Source organism: Xiphophorus maculatus, chromosome 22 (assembly GCF_002775205.1).
Source record: "Xiphophorus maculatus strain JP 163 A chromosome 22, X_maculatus-5.0-male, whole genome shotgun sequence".
NCBI classification, from domain to species: Eukaryota; Metazoa; Chordata; class Actinopteri; order Cyprinodontiformes; family Poeciliidae; genus Xiphophorus; species Xiphophorus maculatus.
Window position 1 is genome coordinate 12,613,452 of NC_036464.1, and position 18,662 is coordinate 12,632,113.

The 18,662-nt window shown below is 38.1% G+C and overlaps 2 protein-coding genes across 7 annotated transcripts; one reads left to right on the plus strand and one right to left on the minus strand.

Moving 5' to 3' along the window:
- Window positions 1-390: 390 nt before the first annotated feature.
- Window positions 391-10,876, minus strand: LOC102221948 (adenosine kinase-like). Of its 3 annotated transcripts, none has more exons than XM_014473638.2 (11): window positions 10,736-10,876; window positions 8,416-8,490; window positions 7,607-7,660; window positions 4,851-4,929; window positions 4,583-4,755; window positions 4,402-4,510; window positions 3,204-3,374; window positions 3,087-3,122; window positions 2,881-2,995; window positions 2,716-2,802; window positions 391-2,640 (listed from the first exon to the last, which is right to left on the minus strand). In XM_014473638.2, exons 1-11 carry the CDS (start codon window positions 10,825-10,827, stop codon window positions 2,516-2,518), a joined length of 1,116 nt encoding a protein of 371 aa, XP_014329124.1. In that variant the 5' UTR covers window positions 10,828-10,876; the 3' UTR covers window positions 391-2,515. The 3 variants fall into 3 exon arrangements, with proteins under 3 accessions (XP_014329124.1, XP_023183530.1, XP_023183528.1); XM_023327762.1 differs by lacking the exon at window positions 10,736-10,876 and adding an exon at window positions 9,810-9,969; XM_023327760.1 differs by lacking the exon at window positions 10,736-10,876 and adding an exon at window positions 9,856-9,961.
- A 776-nt stretch (window positions 10,877-11,652) lies between these two features.
- LOC102222210 (AP-3 complex subunit mu-1-like) lies at window positions 11,653-18,576 on the plus strand. 4 transcript variants are annotated; one of them, XM_023327000.1, is made up of 10 exons: window positions 11,702-11,718; window positions 11,830-11,922; window positions 12,249-12,561; window positions 14,249-14,420; window positions 14,501-14,638; window positions 14,735-14,820; window positions 14,903-15,036; window positions 15,639-15,846; window positions 16,456-16,600; window positions 17,371-18,576. In XM_023327000.1, the coding sequence occupies exons 3-10, from the start codon at window positions 12,289-12,291 to the stop codon at window positions 17,469-17,471; spliced, it is 1,257 nt and encodes a 418-aa protein (XP_023182768.1). In that variant the 5' UTR covers window positions 11,702-11,718; window positions 11,830-11,922; window positions 12,249-12,288; the 3' UTR covers window positions 17,472-18,576. The 4 variants fall into 4 exon arrangements, with proteins under 4 accessions (XP_023182767.1, XP_005811946.1, XP_023182768.1 ...); XM_023326999.1 differs by having other exon boundaries at window positions 11,653-11,922; XM_005811889.3 differs by having other exon boundaries at window positions 11,653-11,922; window positions 12,252-12,561.
- Window positions 18,577-18,662: the final 86 nt, after the last annotated feature.

Sequence of the window (18,662 nt, forward strand, 5' to 3'; positions counted from 1 at the left end):
TTCAAGTAATCATAAATAAAACAAACAAGGAGAGTTATTTAAAACTGCTTCCTTGCAGAAACATGTCTGGGATCAACACATAAACAAAGCTAAGCATACAGAACAAAATCACTTTTAGGACAAAACAACTTTCTGCTATTATAGCTTTCAGGTGTTTCATGAAAGATTATCTGAATCTGCAGTGCAATGGACAGATAGTTAAGTGGCCTCAGCTAAAATAAACTTTAAGATTATGTGCTTTTACCAACTAATTGCTTGTTCTTACAGTATTTTGATGTTTGCGTATTAATAAACAGTAGCGACCCCAATTTATACTTCATTCACGTTTCCACTAAAAACCATGTGAGAAGGATTTTAGAAGAGTTTAAGTCATAAATAAACAAGTTCAAATGAAATTGGCATAATTAAATTGAATTTTATTATTCATTTTCAAATATCACAGTCTGCAACTGTTATGGACAACTTGAGCATCACTTGAGACCAGAAAGAAAAGGTCACATAAGGCTTTTTTGGTGTATCTGGACATGGGGAAGCCTCAAATGGAGAAACATTCCCAGCAGGCAAGTTTTGAAACACCTTCTCCATTACTCTGAAACTGCACACTTTTCTACAGAAAATTCATTAACTTTGTCAATAGTCAGAGCTGTTCAATTTGAATTTTCTCAACATGACATAATCTAATACAAGTAGAAATTGTTTATGCTGTTTGGCTCTATAATAAAGTTACCCTGTGGTTTTCTTTCAAAAATTTCCTTGTCTTATTTTAAAAGCAGATATCTTACCTCTGGCAACAACAGTATCAAACTTGATTAAAACACAACATCCATTTTCCATTCTCCTGATCAGTCCTGACCCAGGAGGCTTTAAGAAAATAAATGAACAGTCAGTGTTCATTTCAATGCCCACTGAGACAACTTCCAACAACTCCAACCTCTTTAAATTTACATTTACCAGATACAGGTGTTTTAAGTATTTTAAGCTTAGCTCCACACAAACATAAATACCAGTGCTGTAAAACAGGTTTAACAACTTCAGATTATCTATTGTTTTTCTCACTTAATTAAGTCAAACGGTTGACAAAATGCCCAGAAGTATCAAAATACTGATTAGAAAGTCATCAAGTAAGCACATGTAAAACTGATTAAGCCAACTCAAGGTCAGGTTGTGGAGGTGAAATATTTTAATAACAAAAATAAAATTCTAAACCATTTATAATTTAAATAATTAAAAATGTGAATGTATAAATTAAAAATGTTTATAACACTGAACACACCATGGCCGTACTGGCACATGGTGGAGGTGGCATCATCCTGTGGTGATTCTGTTCTTCGACATAAAGAAAAAAAATCATCATTAAAGCACAAAGTGGTCTTTTAAAATTATTTGTTTTGCATTTTTCCTATGAACATGATGAGGTTGTTTTCTTGAGACATGTGAAACTCTGAGGCCTTGTTCCATCAGATGGACTGCTGCCTGATTTAAACATCACTTTATAACAAAGACAAAATAAAATGGCTTAGTCCAGTAGTTTGTTTTCAGAAGTTTTAACCAGGATTCAACCTTTCATAATACACACTCTGACATGAATTTAAATGAAAATATTTCAATGTTCAGGGATAATTTTAAGACATAAACGTTATGATAAATGCTCCAAATGTATATCTGTAATGAACAGAACAAAACTGTTTCAGCCAGTTTAAGTATTTCCCTTAGGGCATGAAGACATTTCGCTCCTGCAGATGCTTTTCACGTTAAACTTACTATTACTTCACAAAAACCATTAATTCTGGTTCATAGTCCAGGACCAGAGCTATGTTCCTCTAATCAACATCATGTGCAGTAATTTCAGAGCTAGGACTAAAAGAAGAAAAGAAAGGCAGACAGCTCACCTAAAACACGCTAAACTGACCCGTTTAGGATGAGCTGATGTGGAAGCTTTGTTGCGACTAATAATTGTGCATTAAAAATAAAAACATTTGGTTTTTCAACTCCTCAAAGCAGATAAAACACTTATCTAAAATTCTTGCTGAAAGTTTCAGAGCTGTATCTTCAAAAACCCATCGTGGTAGTGATGTTCTGCTCTGTAGTCCTCATTTGTGCTTGAAGTCAGCCTCTGAAAGTGGCTGCAGACTCGAGAGATGACATGAGAGTGCTTGTAGCGACGGCCGTGAGGTGTCTGCGCAGCTGGACGCTGGAGGAAGAACTCCAACAGGAAAAAGGTATTGGATTTTTTGCATAAAGAAAAATAGAAACTTGCAACCCTATTTTCTTAATTGTCAGCATCAAGTACAAAAAAAACCCTTTCATCTTGGCTGAATGGTCCTCTGCTGACCTCTTGAGGACAAAATGGAGACAGACAAAACATCCAACAGGCAAGTAAAGATATGCAGACGCTTTAAAAAGAATTGACATTAGGTGACCAATTACAAAACATAAAAAATAATGGGGATCTGACAAGCGGAGGCAGTGTGGGTTATGAGGTTTTCAGGCTGAAGGAAAAGCTTTGCGGCGTTCCTCATTTGAAGTCAGGCTTTTCTGGGAAGGTGCAACCTGCTCGTCTGATGATGACATTAGCAGAGTAATGCGCTGCCCTGACACACTGATCCAGAGGTTTCTCTTGGACAAGCCCAGACAGGAAGCCTGCACCACCCAGAGCACAACATTACTATGACTGCAGAGGTAAAACAAGACATACACAAAGTCAAATATTCTTACCTCCAACAAAAGCGTCGCCTGCACCATTTGTGTCAACAATATCCTTTGGGTCAATCTTAAGGACAGGGAATGTCTCAATCTTATCACCTAAGCAGACAAGACTTTAGTCTGGGAACATTAAAATAGAGACTAAAGACAAAATCATGAAGAGAAAGAATATCTTACTCAGGGCCATGATAGTTTCGTCCTTTCCCTGGGTAAATACAACAATTCTCTGTCTCTTTGTGTTAACTTTGGGTAACGCCTGGGCTTTCTTGGCAATCTCCTTAATGTCTTCAGTCTGAAAAAAAAGTTAAAAAAAAACCCATCAACTTAACAGAACTTGTTAATGGATGCACAAAAAATAAGAAAACAGAAGAAAGTCCACTCACCTCAAAGTCCTGCTCCTTAGCAAAAGCTGCCGCTTCCTGAATAAGCAAATATATGACAATCATGATTCTGATTTACATCAAGTACAACAGATCAATATGTGGTAATCACTGTCTTACCGATTCATTGCCGAATAACACGTCAATGTAAGGCATAACCTGCATGAGGTTGTCCTTGAAAAACTGGCAGATGAAAGGTGCAGAAAGGTTCATGCAGAATAGCTTGTTCTTTTCAGAAGCGTGCTTTGCCACTTTCAGGATGGACTCCAAAGACACAGTCAGGAAGAAACCCTGGAAAATCACACCGTTATTAAAACAGGCCGGACATCTACAGTAGAGCAACTAATGAATCACTTACAACAATAAATCGACAAGGCTAATTTTAACAGACAGAAAATCAGGGCTAATCTCCTACTTTTGCAGCTAATATCAATAATACTCCTAAATTAGCCACTTAGGTCTTCAATTGAAGATTCTGATTTTTTTCCCCATCCTCTTTTCCTGTCTTAATTGTACAATTGTTTGATTAAGCCAGTAAGATATATAGAATTAAAATGATTAAAAGAAGCAAAAACTTAAAATATCTTTCTAATCCATTGAGTCTAACTTTACTATTAAGTTAGATTTTCTCTCTAGTAATTCAGCCCGCCTTTACTTTCGACCCAACCTTTATTATACGTTTGTTTAGCTCTACTGTTGATTAAGCTGTAACTTTCCTTCACCTTACACATCTATCTTCACCCTCTGTCGCTTTAGTTCATTTGTTTCTTGTTTGTTTTGCTCCATCTTTCTCTTTTTTTTCCTTAGGTAGCTTTTCTCCTCCCTGCATTTTGAACATACTTATGAAACCTGTCAACCGCATCTCATCTCCACTTCAATTAGAGATAAAGTAACACATAAAAGCTTTTTGAAGAGATTTTAACTGGTTAACTAAAAATATTTCACAGCATTTATGCACAAAGAGATCAGCTACTGTGGACTGCTGAGCATTCACTAATTTTAGGTCTAAGTGGAGCAGAAGCTCCACAGCTGCGTTTGGATGCTATTCCTCAAGAGACTTACTGCTCCGTCTTTAATTATTAAAGATATGCAAAAGATACTACAAACTTCCTCTGAGGTAAAACTACTTTTAATTCAGAGATTAAGCCTGTATTAGTCTGATTGCACCATATTTAAAGGGATTTTGCCTTTGGATGGGTGGATATCTGTGTCCTCAGTTTGCAGCAGCAGCACTCATACAAATTAGACACTCAATGGACATTAAGTGACCTAATTTTGAAGCTCTAAATAAAAACCCTCGGTAGGTTAATAGACTCACAGCAATATAGTAGACTTTAGCTTTCTCCACCAGCTCCCAGTTTTCTTCCAAGTCTAAATGCTTCTCCTTCTTATAGCAGTTAGCAGCTGCTAGGTTAGCTACCAAAGACCTGGGAGACAGAAATAATATAATGAGACATTCATCATTAACACACTTTACAACTCTCCTTTTAATCACCGACCTGTTATCTCCGGTGATGCAAGCAGCGCACGTCCCCGTGGGCTCTTGGTCTTGCTCGTAGTAATGAGCGTCCACATGGGCCTCCTCCGCCTTCTGCTTGAGGATCTCTCCAAACTTATCTTTCCCAATGCAGCCGAAGAAAGTGCCGACTTTGTGGGGCTCTTGGATCATCCACTGTGGGTCGCCGCAACAGCTTAAGATTAGCACCGGCCAACTCAAGTCCTCACACAGAAACGAGCATTTGTGGCATCAGAGTGTGTGTGACTGACCTGAGCGATCTTAATCGAGTTCTGAGTGGCTCCACCGGCGTGATACTCTACTTTGAATTTCTTTACAAGCTCATCAAATCTAAACAAGCGAAAAAAAAATCTGAATTTATTCATCAAACCAAGAGTAACCAATATAATATCATGTTTATATCTATGCAGGGAGTTTAATATTGAAAAATGTAATTTTTTTTCACCCCATTTTTATTCTGTAAATACATCTTAAAGCACTATATTCATTTTCTATGCCTCTTAAAAATCAGAACAAGGTTTTGCTTCATAAACAGAGATTATCTCCTAATCCTTTTAATTTCAACTAGATTCAAAACTTCTACATCTATGAAGAAACCTGTGGCACGTTTTCCTTCTTTTGTGGTTGATGCCACTCACATTTATCTTATTTAGGTTATAATCTTTAGAGAGAAAATTGGAATCAGCCTTAATCTGACCTCTTAAGAATATCTGCATTGACCAGTAAAACCAGATGTGTTAATCTCTGGTACCAAGCCAAATCCTTAAACGAGATCTGGGAGATGTTTTAATCTAAGTTTTCAACAAAAAGATATAAAAAGAGAATACATCAGAAAATCATTTGCTGTAGTAATAAATCTATATTTGAAAGTTATTTAACAATGCACACTTCAGTATATCACCATAGCTTTGTTTACATAATTAAGCCCAGATATAGAAATTTAATTTTGTCTAAAAGAAATTCACTGCTGGTCAAAATCTAATGAAAACAATTGAGATCAGCTGATAATTTTTTAAAATGTGCCACGTTTTGGGGTTAGGAAACGCAGTCAATACATGTAAACCAATATCCTAGCATGGACTTTGTTTAAAAAAAAAAATCCAAACAAAGAATAAAATGCACACCACACCAGATGGTGTGCATCTGTAGTTTCAGATTTTCATGCTGGTCAGCACAAAACTGTAACTGTGATATAAGGTTGACCAGAGCTGAACTGGGTCTCTCTGCCTTATTGCTGCTCGCTCTTCTGAGAGACGTTCTGCTTGCAGCGCCACTAAATCACGGTCATTCCGGTCCAACGGTTCACGCGTCTGCTCCTGGCGGTGCTTGTGATTAAACTCGTAGTTATGTCCGACAGCAAACAGCATTGTTTGCCGGTCCACTGCTAATCTAGATGAGAAATGCTGTTTTGAGTTTTCAGTGACATAAATCACGAGGCAAACAACGAATGCGGACAGCTGTCAAGCAAAAACGTTTCCGTGCAATACGCACAAAAACAGAGTAGAGCCACATAGAATCTACTATTGGAGATGAATCTGGCCAAGGCAGATTGGGGCAGAAGTGGTTAAAGGTTCTCTAGTGGAGAAGAGGCTGAAAAGACTAAAGTAGCACAATCTACTACTGAGATAATTACAGCAGTTCTCCAATAGTGACCTTTACAGATTTTTATTGTACCTCCCTTATCTGACAAAGTCCAGCCTTGTTTGTCAACAGTACATTACGGTCATTACTGTAGATTTGAGCAACTTTAGGTGAGAAGCAATTTTCTGGTTTAAGGTCACATTAATGCCTTATTGGAATGTTCTCTTGTCTTACCCAAGTTGAAGACTAGCTAAGAGAAATCGGCTGGTGTGTGATGTCAGCTTTATGCCACAGCGAAAATAAAACCAGTGATGATGTCTCTGATTGAAGCATCACTGATTAGGCCAACAAGAATTACTCATTACCATTTAAACAATTGATTCAGATCTTTTTATAACATACTAATGACTCTAATGTCTGTGCCCCTTTGTAGATTTTCTGATACCAGCTGTGACTGGAAAGCCAGGAACATTGTAACATGGCATCTCTGCAGAAGCAGCGTCATACTTTTCTCAAAATTAATACACAACATACGCATGACTGACCGCTGATGATACAATCCATGTCATTTTTGTCAGTTGCGTAATGCATCACAGCCGTGCTTTCTTGTTTCCCTTTTGGGCTAAAGCCTGTTTAATTGACTCGTAAATTTCAGTTTGCCGGACCTGCAGAAGAACAGTCGCCTTCGCGCTGTGAAGTGTGTGTTTTCAGATATATTATTAGGAACAGCAACAACCCCACTGCTGGTAAAGGTCCTGAGAGGAAGTGAAGGGTCAGAGAAGGGGAGCGATGAAGCAGAGGGGGAAAAACATTTAGTTGTCTGTTGTGAAAAAATATATATATAGTCAATATGATGTTGCTCTTGGAGATAATTATGAGAAAGTCTGACAGGGTGAACAAGCAGGTGCAAAGAGCAATAGCTCCTGCTCTACAGATACAGTGAAGCAAGAGAGGATTAATTTTAAATCATTGATCAACCAAAAGACTTAAATCTGAAATGTTTATCAACAAAATTTCAAATTTATAAGGAACAAAAAGAGGGAGATCCAGTCCAGATCAGTGTGAACAAACTGTCATATTCTGGTCTCTTATCGCCTGCTGTTAAATGTTTGCTTTGTGGCTCTGGTCTCGGCGGGACTGGGGAGGTGAAGTGTCCCGCTCTGTTATTGGACGAGACCGTCTCACTCTGCTCAGTTCGCTGCGCTGCTATTGGCCGTCTGCGCAGGAACAGAGGTCAATGGTAGCAGATTTCTTGTGTGTGCCTGTTTTGGCTGGCCCTCTCCAGAACAGAGAGGCGCAAACTCGGGATGAAATCGGATGCATTTTCCCTCGCTGTGCAAAAAAACCCTGACACAAGATCACGTGTGTGATGGCGCTAATATCGCAGACACTCTACAGTAAATGTTGCAACACAGGAGGTACGAACAGTGCTTTGTGCTTGTCCTCAGCCAGGATCTGATCATTGGGCTTCAGAGAGTACCTGCAGATGATTAAAAAAGGGAAAAAGAAGGAATATAATATTAATTATTGCAAAAGATACATTTCCTAAAACATCCAAAAGTATTCATATCATAAAGTAAATCCATTTCTGTCTACATAAGAAGTCTTTTTCCAAATCAATGTGCTAATCAGAGAGCGATTTCCTTGAAAGAAACACAAAGGTTTGCTGGGGATTAAAGGGCAGTTTTAGTCCTGCTTTAGTGAGGCCGAATTAGACCAGAGGCTGGCCGGTTCAGCTCTAATCCAGAAGTTTACGCAAGGGGCTTCTGACTGGACACGGCGATGGAAACCAAAGCAGCCCTTTGCCCTATTAAATCTGGTCCACTGGAGACCGAGAGAGCAAGCCCTCAGGGCAGATTCAAGACTCAGATCAGTCTCTGGATTACTGCAGGACTGATGGAGTAATTCGTTTTGCAGGGATACTGTACCAAAACAAAGAGCCGTGGACCGACAGCTAATTTATGTTCAGGATGCATATAACCAATGGATCAGCTGCTTTTTCTGTGCTTATTGGCTTCCTTCCTTATCGATCACGGGCCTAAATGAATCTCTTTCCTCTATAATCTCCCCGTGACCTCACTGATAACAAAAGGCTGGATGTCAATTGATCTGGAGTCGCTTATTGCGTACTTATTTTGTTTCGCCTATTTAGAACATTTGCAGCAACAATCAATAAAAACCACTTGCACAGAAAAAATACATATATTTTTGTTTAGTTTTGTTATTTAAGCTTACTTGTCCAAGAAGTCTTTATCAACAACAGCACAGATGTCGAGTAATGGGTTTCCCATCCCAAAGAGCAAGTTAGAGCTGCAAGAAAAACAGAAACGTGGTTGAAATTTTAACTGCTGATTAACAAACTGTAAGGCTTCTCAGACAGAACCGTTTTTGAGGAAGCTTGATAAATAATTTAACAAATCTAAAAATAACACTATTCATATGTAGCAACCCAACCACTACATTATTTAAATATTTTACTTTAAATTATTAAAACATGTTGCTGAAAGACATTTATTGTTAGAAATATTTTTATTAATGATTATTTCAAGTATTTATATACAATTAAATGTGCATCATATTTATTATATTTCTGTATTTTTTAAATAATGCATTAAAAACATTTTTCTAAATTAATGTTTATTACATATAACAACAGCTACATTTTTAAAATAGTTATCTTAAATCTTAAAATGATCTGCAAAGCTTAGTACAGAGTGGAGAGATATTTTTTTCATATTCAGAAGGGAAAAAAACCCCTGACTGTGCAGTAATACTTTTGCAAAAACAGTAACCTCACAAGAGAAAAGCAGAAATAGTGCAAATAAAGCAGATATCTATACAGCATTCATAAAGAAAGAGACGTATGTGGTCAGTGGTGAGGATCTGAGCAATCATGCATGCAATTATATTATGACACTCGCAGCAAGCCAGTCCACTGACAGAACTGCATATTTCTGCATTTTTCCAAGACAACAAAACTAACCGCAGGGGTTGACCATCTGAGAGCATCATGGTCTTGTGATGCCAACAGACAAAAACATGAAAGAAAAAAAAAGCTGCTAAACCACACGTCTGCACTTTGTGTCATGTAATAACACCAGCACCTAAAACCTGTTAGGTAATTAGGTAACCTATTACAGAAAGAAAGGTTATGGTGCAACTTCTACTCTCTGAGAACAGACAGAACTAACAAGTTACAACTCCCGGATTTATTATGAGTAAGCAGGCCAGGGGGAATAAGGATATGAGTAATACAAAAAGTCAGATTAGTAATGGCGCTTCTTTCGCTCCTGCAAGCCTGAGCGTACTCGCCATTTCCATAAACTTGTCAGTGTTTGTGAGAAAACTGCAGATGACAAGTGTCACTGACAGATGCTCGCTCCACATGAACATGTGCTGCCATATTTCCCAGGAAGCCTCTCCGATGAACATGGAAGCTTTTCAGGGACCAAACGCAGAAACCGGTCACCAGAGCTACAGGGAAGCACACCAAAATCTGAAAATGACATCTAACCAGAGGATACCACACCCTTACTATCATCTCCCTCAACACACCCATCTGGTAGTATGCAGTCTGATGATTAATGGGCTTGTACAGCCAATTACACTAACCCAGAGCCCATGCCTACCTCCAGATCTGCTCTGCTGGTTGTACCTCCATCAGTATGCTCTTACCTCACAGCAGACATAATGTTCTTCTCTCCCGGTATGTGTGCACCAGCAAGACACTGACAGACCTGTTGAGCAACCTCAAAAAAAAAAAAAAAAAAAAAAAAAAACCCGGTTCTGGAAAGGCTAAGCTTTGGGGGGGGGAAGAAACAATTTGAGCTCAGTTCAGCGTGCGGGCGGATCGATTTCTTTTCAGCGCATATACAGCTCCTCCTACTGTGGACCGACTGATTGGAGGCATCTGAAGAAGGAAGGGCCACTGCAACCTGCCTCTGCCCGATGATTGGCTTGTTTCTCAGACTCCTGCTATATTTTACTGGCTTCTCCCCTTGTGAGAAGCGCCCCGATAACGGCTGCCTATATGAATTAGGCTCTGATCTGATTTCTTCACAGTGAAACGGGGGAAGAAAGAAGAATGATAACATTGTCCAATGCAGACCACGTGATCGCTCGGCTGTCCTTTGTTGTCTTTGGAGGCTGGCGCAGGATGGATCCTGCGTGGACAGTCTCCAGGACACCGGTCCGGGCATTTATTTCTGCAGCTGCTCATGCTGAACTAAGGTTAAATATTTTCCCAGCTAGCACAGCCCTCACTGTTGCACTCAAGGGGCGGCTAATGGTTAAATCTTAGCTGTCGGTGTTAAAGAATAACAAGATAAAGACACTTTGCAGCAGGACTGTTTTCCACAGCGTTGGTTGAGGAACACTAACAGACTCGAGACACCACTGCACAAATGTGCAAAGTCGTTATATAAATGGCTAAACTGTTGCACCCGGGGTAACACTTTACACAATTGATTTGGCGCACAAATCACGACTCGGGTAAACTCTGTTTCGTCCCCTGTTGCGGAAAAACCGAGGAGCAGTCAGAGCGGATTTTAGTCACCTTAGTTCGGCAGCAGCCTTATTGCTCGGAGACTCTGTCTTTTCATCCTCGGAAAGTTTGAGTTTCTTTGCTTTGGGTTCATCAGAAGCCATGGCTGTTCAGACTGAGCACGTTGCAATCACCTTATGAAAAGCGGTCATTCGATGTGTGTCTTTACTTTCAACCCCGAGTAGGGACTCGCAGGCATCGATAGCTAAAAGTTGCGCCGTTTTAAAGAAATACATAATTTAAGTTAATATTTATACAAAGGTTAAGAATTTATTTTACTGGGTCTTCGTATGTTTTAATCTTTGTGTCACATCCACAGTCATTCATAACTTCTCCACTAACTGACAATATCAGGTTTGTTGTTAAATAAAATGTATTTGTTTACTTAAGAATCGCTGTATTTATTAATTATTAAATTATTTATTATTTTCAGATTTGTACACGCGTGCTCCTTTGTACATGTGTTTTGTTTCCTATATAATTGTTTTCTTCAGTGACAAGTGCATTTTAATTATGTGAAGGGGTCACGCAGATTTTGAAGTTTATAAGCTTCAAAATCATTGAACTACTTAAAAATAGCCTTGAAAAGATAACATGGTACAAAGTCTGTGAATTTCCCTGAAAGTAAATTAAGTGTTTACGGCTATTGGAACTACAAATCGTACCTGCAAGACTTTACTCAGGGAAGAAGTTCTCCACAGCTAAACGCAAGGCGCCGGCTTATAGCTGCCCACAAATTGTGCCTGATCATAAAAGAGGTGGACAAAATCTTTAATGTAGTCAGTCTACTACATTCATTGTTTTTCCAAGCAGTAAAAGACCCTTAGAAATATTTGAACACTTAAAAAGAATTAAGTGGGCTTTATTTTGTGACTTTGACTTTTCTTTTCTTTTTTTTTTACACGTGACCCAGTTGTGTTTACGTGGGCAAACATCTGCAGGCGTCTCCATCAAATCTGGCCAGCGATACAAAGTTAGCTGAGAGGATTTAGTATGTATGTATGTGTGAGTCCATGTGTGAGTGTATGAGCATGTATATAATTTAGTTATTTTAAGATTTGAAGATATATAGGAAAAATGAATTTCTGAATTACATTTCTGTCCAGTTGGTGGCGGTAATACACAAAGTTTAAAAACTGCCAGAAAACTATAGAAGAAGAAGAAGAAATCTTGCCAACACTATCAGCTGTAGTTAACAGGTAAACTTTGTACAATCTTACAACTTTCATTTTAATATATCATGTTTAAAACTTTAGAATAATCATGACACTTGTAGGTGTCCGATTGATTTATTTTTAAAAGTAAGGCTGGTAAATATGTGCGAAGTCCGACTACTAACCAGACCGAGAAGTCAACTGATGCGAAAGTTAATTTCACGGGCTTAACAGGAAGTAAAGCTGGCTGACAACTTGAAATAATAACATTTTGCGTGTAATAATTAGAGTAAGTTACTATAAAACACATGCGAAAAAGTTATGCTCGTCAGTCTGCTGATGCTGTGTTGGTCTGTGGATTTTTTTTCCAGTAGCAAACCAACAACAGTCCTCATCACTGTTCCAGCTGAGATGATCAACAGCCTGTTTCTGATCAGCCACTCTGGAGACATCTTCCTGGAGAAGCACTGGAAGAGTGTCATTAGCAGGAGTGTGTGTGACTACTTTTTGGAGGCCAAGGAGAAGGCAGGGGACCCAGAGAATGTGGCCCCTGTGCTGCAGACCCCACACCACTATCTCATCTCTATCTACAGGGGCAAACTCTTCTTCCTCTCAGTTACCCAGACTGAAGTCCCCCCACTCTTTGTCATTGAGTTCCTGCACAGGGTGGCAGATACTTTTCAGGTGGGAGTTTAAACTATTTAAGCTGATTATATCTGTAATAATGATTTTTTTTTTACAGCAGAATGGATAGTTGCTGCTATTATATTTTAAAAAAATAAAAACATATAGATCAGTCACACAGTTTTTTGTTTTAATTTTTGTGATCATGTCATGAAGCTGTAGTATTTTTGTCTTAAGATTTTTTTTCTTTGAAAAAAAGAGAAGCATGACAAAACAATCAACCCACACCTTTATATGACCTTAACAAACAGATGACAACAGATGTTAGCTGAGTGTTACACTGTGGTTTTATGGTGGAGGTTGTTATTCAAATATTTACCTGGAATCTTTTTCCCTGCACTCTTTGTTTCCTGTGTTGCATTTGAAAAATGTCTTTTGCCTTGCATTAGCCGTATATTTATTAAAAATATTTACACACATTACAACTACAAACACATTTGCAGCAATGGACTGGCATTAGATTCTAATGTGTATTGATTGTCAGGAGAAAATACTATAGTTTAACTGAATTTCCACAAAAATATATAACATGAGCTAATTACTTTTATTGGAAAAGGAGAGGTTATTCTTGCTGCTAAATTAAAACATGTATTTGTTCATTTACATTATCAGTCCTATTATAGAGCATTTTTCATGCACACAAGTGTATTCAAGACATTTAAAAACAGATGGACTAGCTTACTGTAAATAACATATTATCTATGATGAAATTCAGTAGATAAAAAAAAAATAGGTAGACAAATCAAATAATTACTAAGGATGAAGAACTGATTAAACACATGTGTGTCCAATTGGACAGCACTGGAAGTAAATACTGAAATGTGCAAAGATTGTAAAATAAAACAAAAACAAGCCATAAATATAAAAAGTGATGACGGATTATATAAATAAATATGCCTCACTGTGAGTTTTATGTCTCATTTTAAGCATTAACAGGAGACTTGGAGGTTGTGACGGGTTTGGGGAATAGAGCCAAATAGTACACAGCAACAGGTGGGGGAAGGGAGAGTGCTTATTTTTCTCTATATACCATAAAGCTGAAGAAAGCCATGTCACTCTGGCATTTTATTTAAAGGACTCACCAACATAGGAACAATGTTACAGAACAATTTAGTGGTTTTAAAACCATACATTTTTAAAACAATGTTATACCTCGATACCACTAACTCCTCACGCCTTCACTTATGTATGTACAAGGGATATCTGCCAGAATCTTGCATTTTTCCAAACGACAAGGACCAAGTCATTGTACTGCATGCAGAGGAGAACTAATTAGAATCATGTGCATGTGATTTTATTCGTGATGCATCAAATTGTTTTGTTGTGCTTCTCGTTTTTTCAATGAAGCTCTGTTTTGGTGTAGAAAACAGGAATTGTTCTGCAAACTTACCACTATCGTTGTCGGCTTTGCGTGATTTAATTCTGTCAATTTTAATGATTATTCCTTACAACTAATGAAAACTTAAACCTCAGTTTCTTACAGAATAAAATAGTTAGATAAGGATATGGAATAAAGTCCATGAAGACCCACAATTTAAAAACTGAAAAACCTGCTTCAGTTTTAATCTAAAGAGACACCAGTCAGAGTTCATTTTCTGTTTTGCCAGTAAGAAATTCCACATGTTGACCCCTGGAGCCGAGAAGGCTGTTCTGATCTCAGTGAGACATTTTTCTTCTTTATCCACAGGATTACTTTGGTGACTGCTCAGAGGTTTTGATCAAGGAGAACACGGTGACTGTTTACGAGCTTCTGGAGGAGATGCTGGACAACGGGTTTCCTCTGGCAACAGAGTCCAACGTCCTTAAGGAAATGATAAGGCCTCCGACCATCCTGCGATCGGTCGTAAATACCCTCACAGGTAATCAGAGGTCAGCTGAGGCTGCAAGAGCCAAACTATATGTGAAGTCTTTATTCCTAATTACATCCTGTGTTTTCCAGGAGGTAGCAATGTCGGGGGAACGTTGCCTACAGGCCAGTTGTCTAATGTTCCCTGGAGGCGGGCAGGTGTTAAATACACCAATAATGAGGCTTATTTCGATGTGATAGAGGAAATCGATGCCATTCTGGACAAATCAGGTGAAACAAATCAGCTTATTTAACAATATCATTGAATATATTTGCTAAAGGTTTTTTATGTGTTTCATAATATAACTAGAATCGTGTTTTCTTCAGGTACGACTGTCTTTGCAGAGATTCAGGGTGTGATTGAGGCCTGTGTGAAGCTCACTGGGATGCCTGATCTCACCCTGTCCTTCATGGTGGGTCCGTTTTATTTCAGCATACATTAGTTGTTGTATTTGACACGGTGTGCCATTAACCAAGTTTTTCTAATCTTTTAAGAATCCCCGACTCCTTGATGACGTGAGTTTCCACCCGTGCGTTCGTTTTAAGCGCTGGGAGTCGGAGCACGTCTTGTCTTTCATCCCGCCAGATGGAAACTTCAGGCTCATGTCGTATCATGTCAGCTCTCAAAAGTAAGCACAGATGTCCCTGTGTTGTACATTGACTTACAAAACCATCTTGAGTTTTCTATGTTTTGTCTCAAACTCCAATATTTTAGTTAGTTATTACATTTTGGAACCACTTTTTGTCAAAATTACGCCTCCTACTATTTTGTTGAATGTCTTTTCAGCTTTGAACATTTAGAGCAAAAATTACAATTCTTTTAATAGTTGGGACCATGAACACAGCACTTGTAGTAAACCCATGATGCAGCGGATTGTTTTGTCTCCTGAGTTGTAATTCTTACTTGAGCAGGCCAAAGACGATGTCTGGCCCTGTGAAATCTCTGTGTGAGAAAATCTGGCCCATTTTAACATGTGAGTGAGCAGATTTTATTTTATTTTTTTGCCCAGTCTTCTCAAGGTCAGTCAGGTTGGTTGGAGAATGTATAATCACCAATTTTAAAACTTTGCCCTGTATTTAGCCTCATCTTCCACCGTACATATGAGTATATCTCCAAAAATAGAGCATATACCATAGCCTCCAGTAGAGAGCTTTTTTTTTTTTTGCAGTCAATAATCAGAATCCACTCGTTACTGACGGAGGCCTGCTCTGTGTGTGTTTCCTGTCCCAGTCTTGTAGCCATTCCGGTGTACGTGAAGCAGAACATCAGCTTCTTAGAGACGGGTTCTTGTGGTCGTCTGGACATCACAATTGGGCCCAAGCAGACCATGGGGAAGACGGTGGAGAGCTTGATGGTCACTATTCCAATGCCTAAATCTGTGCTCAGTGTCAATCTCACAGCCACTCAGGGAACTTACACCTTTGACTTAACAACCAAGGTAATCAGCCAGCATGGCCTTCCTCACCAGTGATACACAATGTAGGGTAACTGACTTTACTATCCTAGCAATAGATGCTATACTTTAGGTAAAAACTGGTAGGAACTCAAACTCATCCCTGTCTTATCTGTCCTATTATAAACACAGAGATTCAAAATTCTATTGGGACTCTTATGCGTTATGAGTTGAAACTAGATTTGGCTTTTTAACAACAAATGCTGAAAATGGGCTAGGTGTGAAACAAAGGGTCAGTATGTGGACAAGTCCCCATGTGCGTACTGTTAAAAAGGATTGAGGGTCCTACTTTAGAGGGAACGTTGTTGGCACCATTTATTTTTTATTGAAAATAATAATTTTCCCTCAATGCATAAATAAATGTACTCCTAAATAAAGCCTTATTCAGAATATAATTATCCTGTTGCAGTAAAATAGGAATAAATCAAAAGACATTTGACAAGTCTTTGCCAGGGATGCTAGTAATTGTGGAGGGCAGTGAAGCATTTTTATATATATCACCAGCTGGTTAGTGCAGATGTCAGAACCTGACGATGAGAATAAAAGCAGCGTTTTGTTGTACTATCCCGACCTCAAGCACTCGTTCTGTGGTAGGTGGTCCTTTGGGACGTCGGGAAACTTAACCCCCAGAAGCTCCCCAACCTGCGAGGAAGCATCAGCATTCAGACGGGCGCCCCGAAGCCTGAAGAGAATCCCTCGATCAACATTGATATGAAGCTACAACAACTGGCCATATCAGGTAAAGATAAAATTGAGCTTTTACTGAAGTTTAACATTTTTAGGGGTCGAAATGGGGACAATTTTCACAATTCATGATGTCAGAATGTGAGCATCATAATTAAGAGGGGTGTTTAAATCCTGTTGTGAATTTTGTTGTTCAGCTCCTTATTAAAGAACAGCAAAAATAAGTGAAACATTGAAAAGTTAGAAATGCATTCAAATGTTTACAGAAGCTGACATTAAGTGAACCCGTAAACGTTTTAGTGAAGTTTAGGTTCATCTGGAAATTTCACAGAAAAGGCAAATATCTCCAACTTTTTGTGAGTAATGTAGCATAAACTATCGTAATCCCTTAAGATTTAATTTTGGATTTAGGAAAATTACTTGTTTGCTTATTTAGTATTATATTAAACAGTGGATCTATGAAAATAATAATAAGCATTATAAATATGAATATTTAAAGACCGGTAGTTTTTGTAGAACTACCTGTCTCATGGAAAGTAAAAAAAAAATATTACCATGCAATATTTTTGCAGGAGATTTTAGGAAGCAGACATTGTTGTCTTTAGGGCCTCAGAAGTGAGTCTTTTTTAAAAATATATTTTTTTTCATTATAGAAAGAAAATGATGCATCAAAATCAGTGTTGCTGTCAATCACTTACTTATTTCAGGGCCTAAATGTTATAATAAGCAAATACTCAATATTCCATAGTACTAATTTTAGGATTTTAAAGGTTGAAGTAGCAGTAAATGCATTGCTAATTTGGCTTCCCACCCACTTTTTTTCAGGTCTCAAAGTGAGTCGTCTGGACATGTATGGAGAGAAGTACAAACCATTTAAAGGGGTTAAATATGTGACTAAAGCGGGAAAGTTCCAGGTCCGGACCTGAGCGAGGGAGGAAAGCTCAGCATTCCGATGTACCAAACAGGGAGCGAGGGTTACCACACTGCCGAGTCAGCGACAAGTCTCACTTATCTACATCTGCATGGTCAATAATGAAAAACTCTGCATTCTAACAGCTATTTATTACACCACGTAAACCATGCTTGGTATTGTATTTTAAATATATGACTGAAAAACTTTGGCCTGTAAAGGGAAGCCTTAAAATCAATGTGATTTCTGTTGAATGTTAGGTTTAGATGTAATGCATCGTATGGAGAATTTTCCATTTGCTGCATCAGTTGATATGTATGCACGTGCATTTCTTTATCTAATATGCTCAAAATGTTGCAGAAGGGGAATGTTTTGCTTTAAAAACAAGCTCCCTTTATGTGACGTCTCTGAACTTGAACAGTACAATCTGCTCACTGCCTTAAGAGTTTGAAGGAATACCTTTGAAAAGGTTTTACATGATACTAGGAATCCCATTTTATTGGTTTATTTCAGATGAAACTTTGGGAAAAATGTATGTACTGCCTACATTCTGAATGTTTGCAATGCAGATATTTCTGCACACATTCAGCGTTTAATTCAGTGGCCTTGTAAGAGGAGTATAAGAGCTCTGTAAACACACACTACAGCACAAGCTGCAAGCTTAGGAGACTTGAGGGAAGTATGTTGAAAACTATTATTTAAAGAACACAGTAAAAGTGTGACATTGGGATGGTGTGGGTCCAATTTAGTTATTCTGGTGTTTTTTTAGGAAAACTGTAGAAACTACATGTTGTTGGATACAGCTATTTTTTCTGAGCAGAAAATTTTTTGTCACTATTAGAAAAATATCTTATTTAAAAAAAAATAATGAAAGAACATGTAAACCAGATGCCTTATTGTAAAATCTTTATACTCCTCCTTGTGTTTTTTGTTGTCCTTGTATCCAAGCTGCCAGATTAGCTTTATGTTTGAAGATCCTTTTTGCGGTGCCTTTTAACGTGCTGAATTTTCTCCTTCTATTTTTGTGTCAACTTTTATCCCAAAATCTAAATGAGACATTTGTCCAAAGCTCAAATGTTAACTATGATGAAGAAAATGTAATAAATTACCTTCCAATCATGTGCCACAAGTCTAGATTTTTTTGTTAACATGACTCATCTGTTATATTTTCTGAAATGCAGCTAATGATGTTATTCAGACATGAACT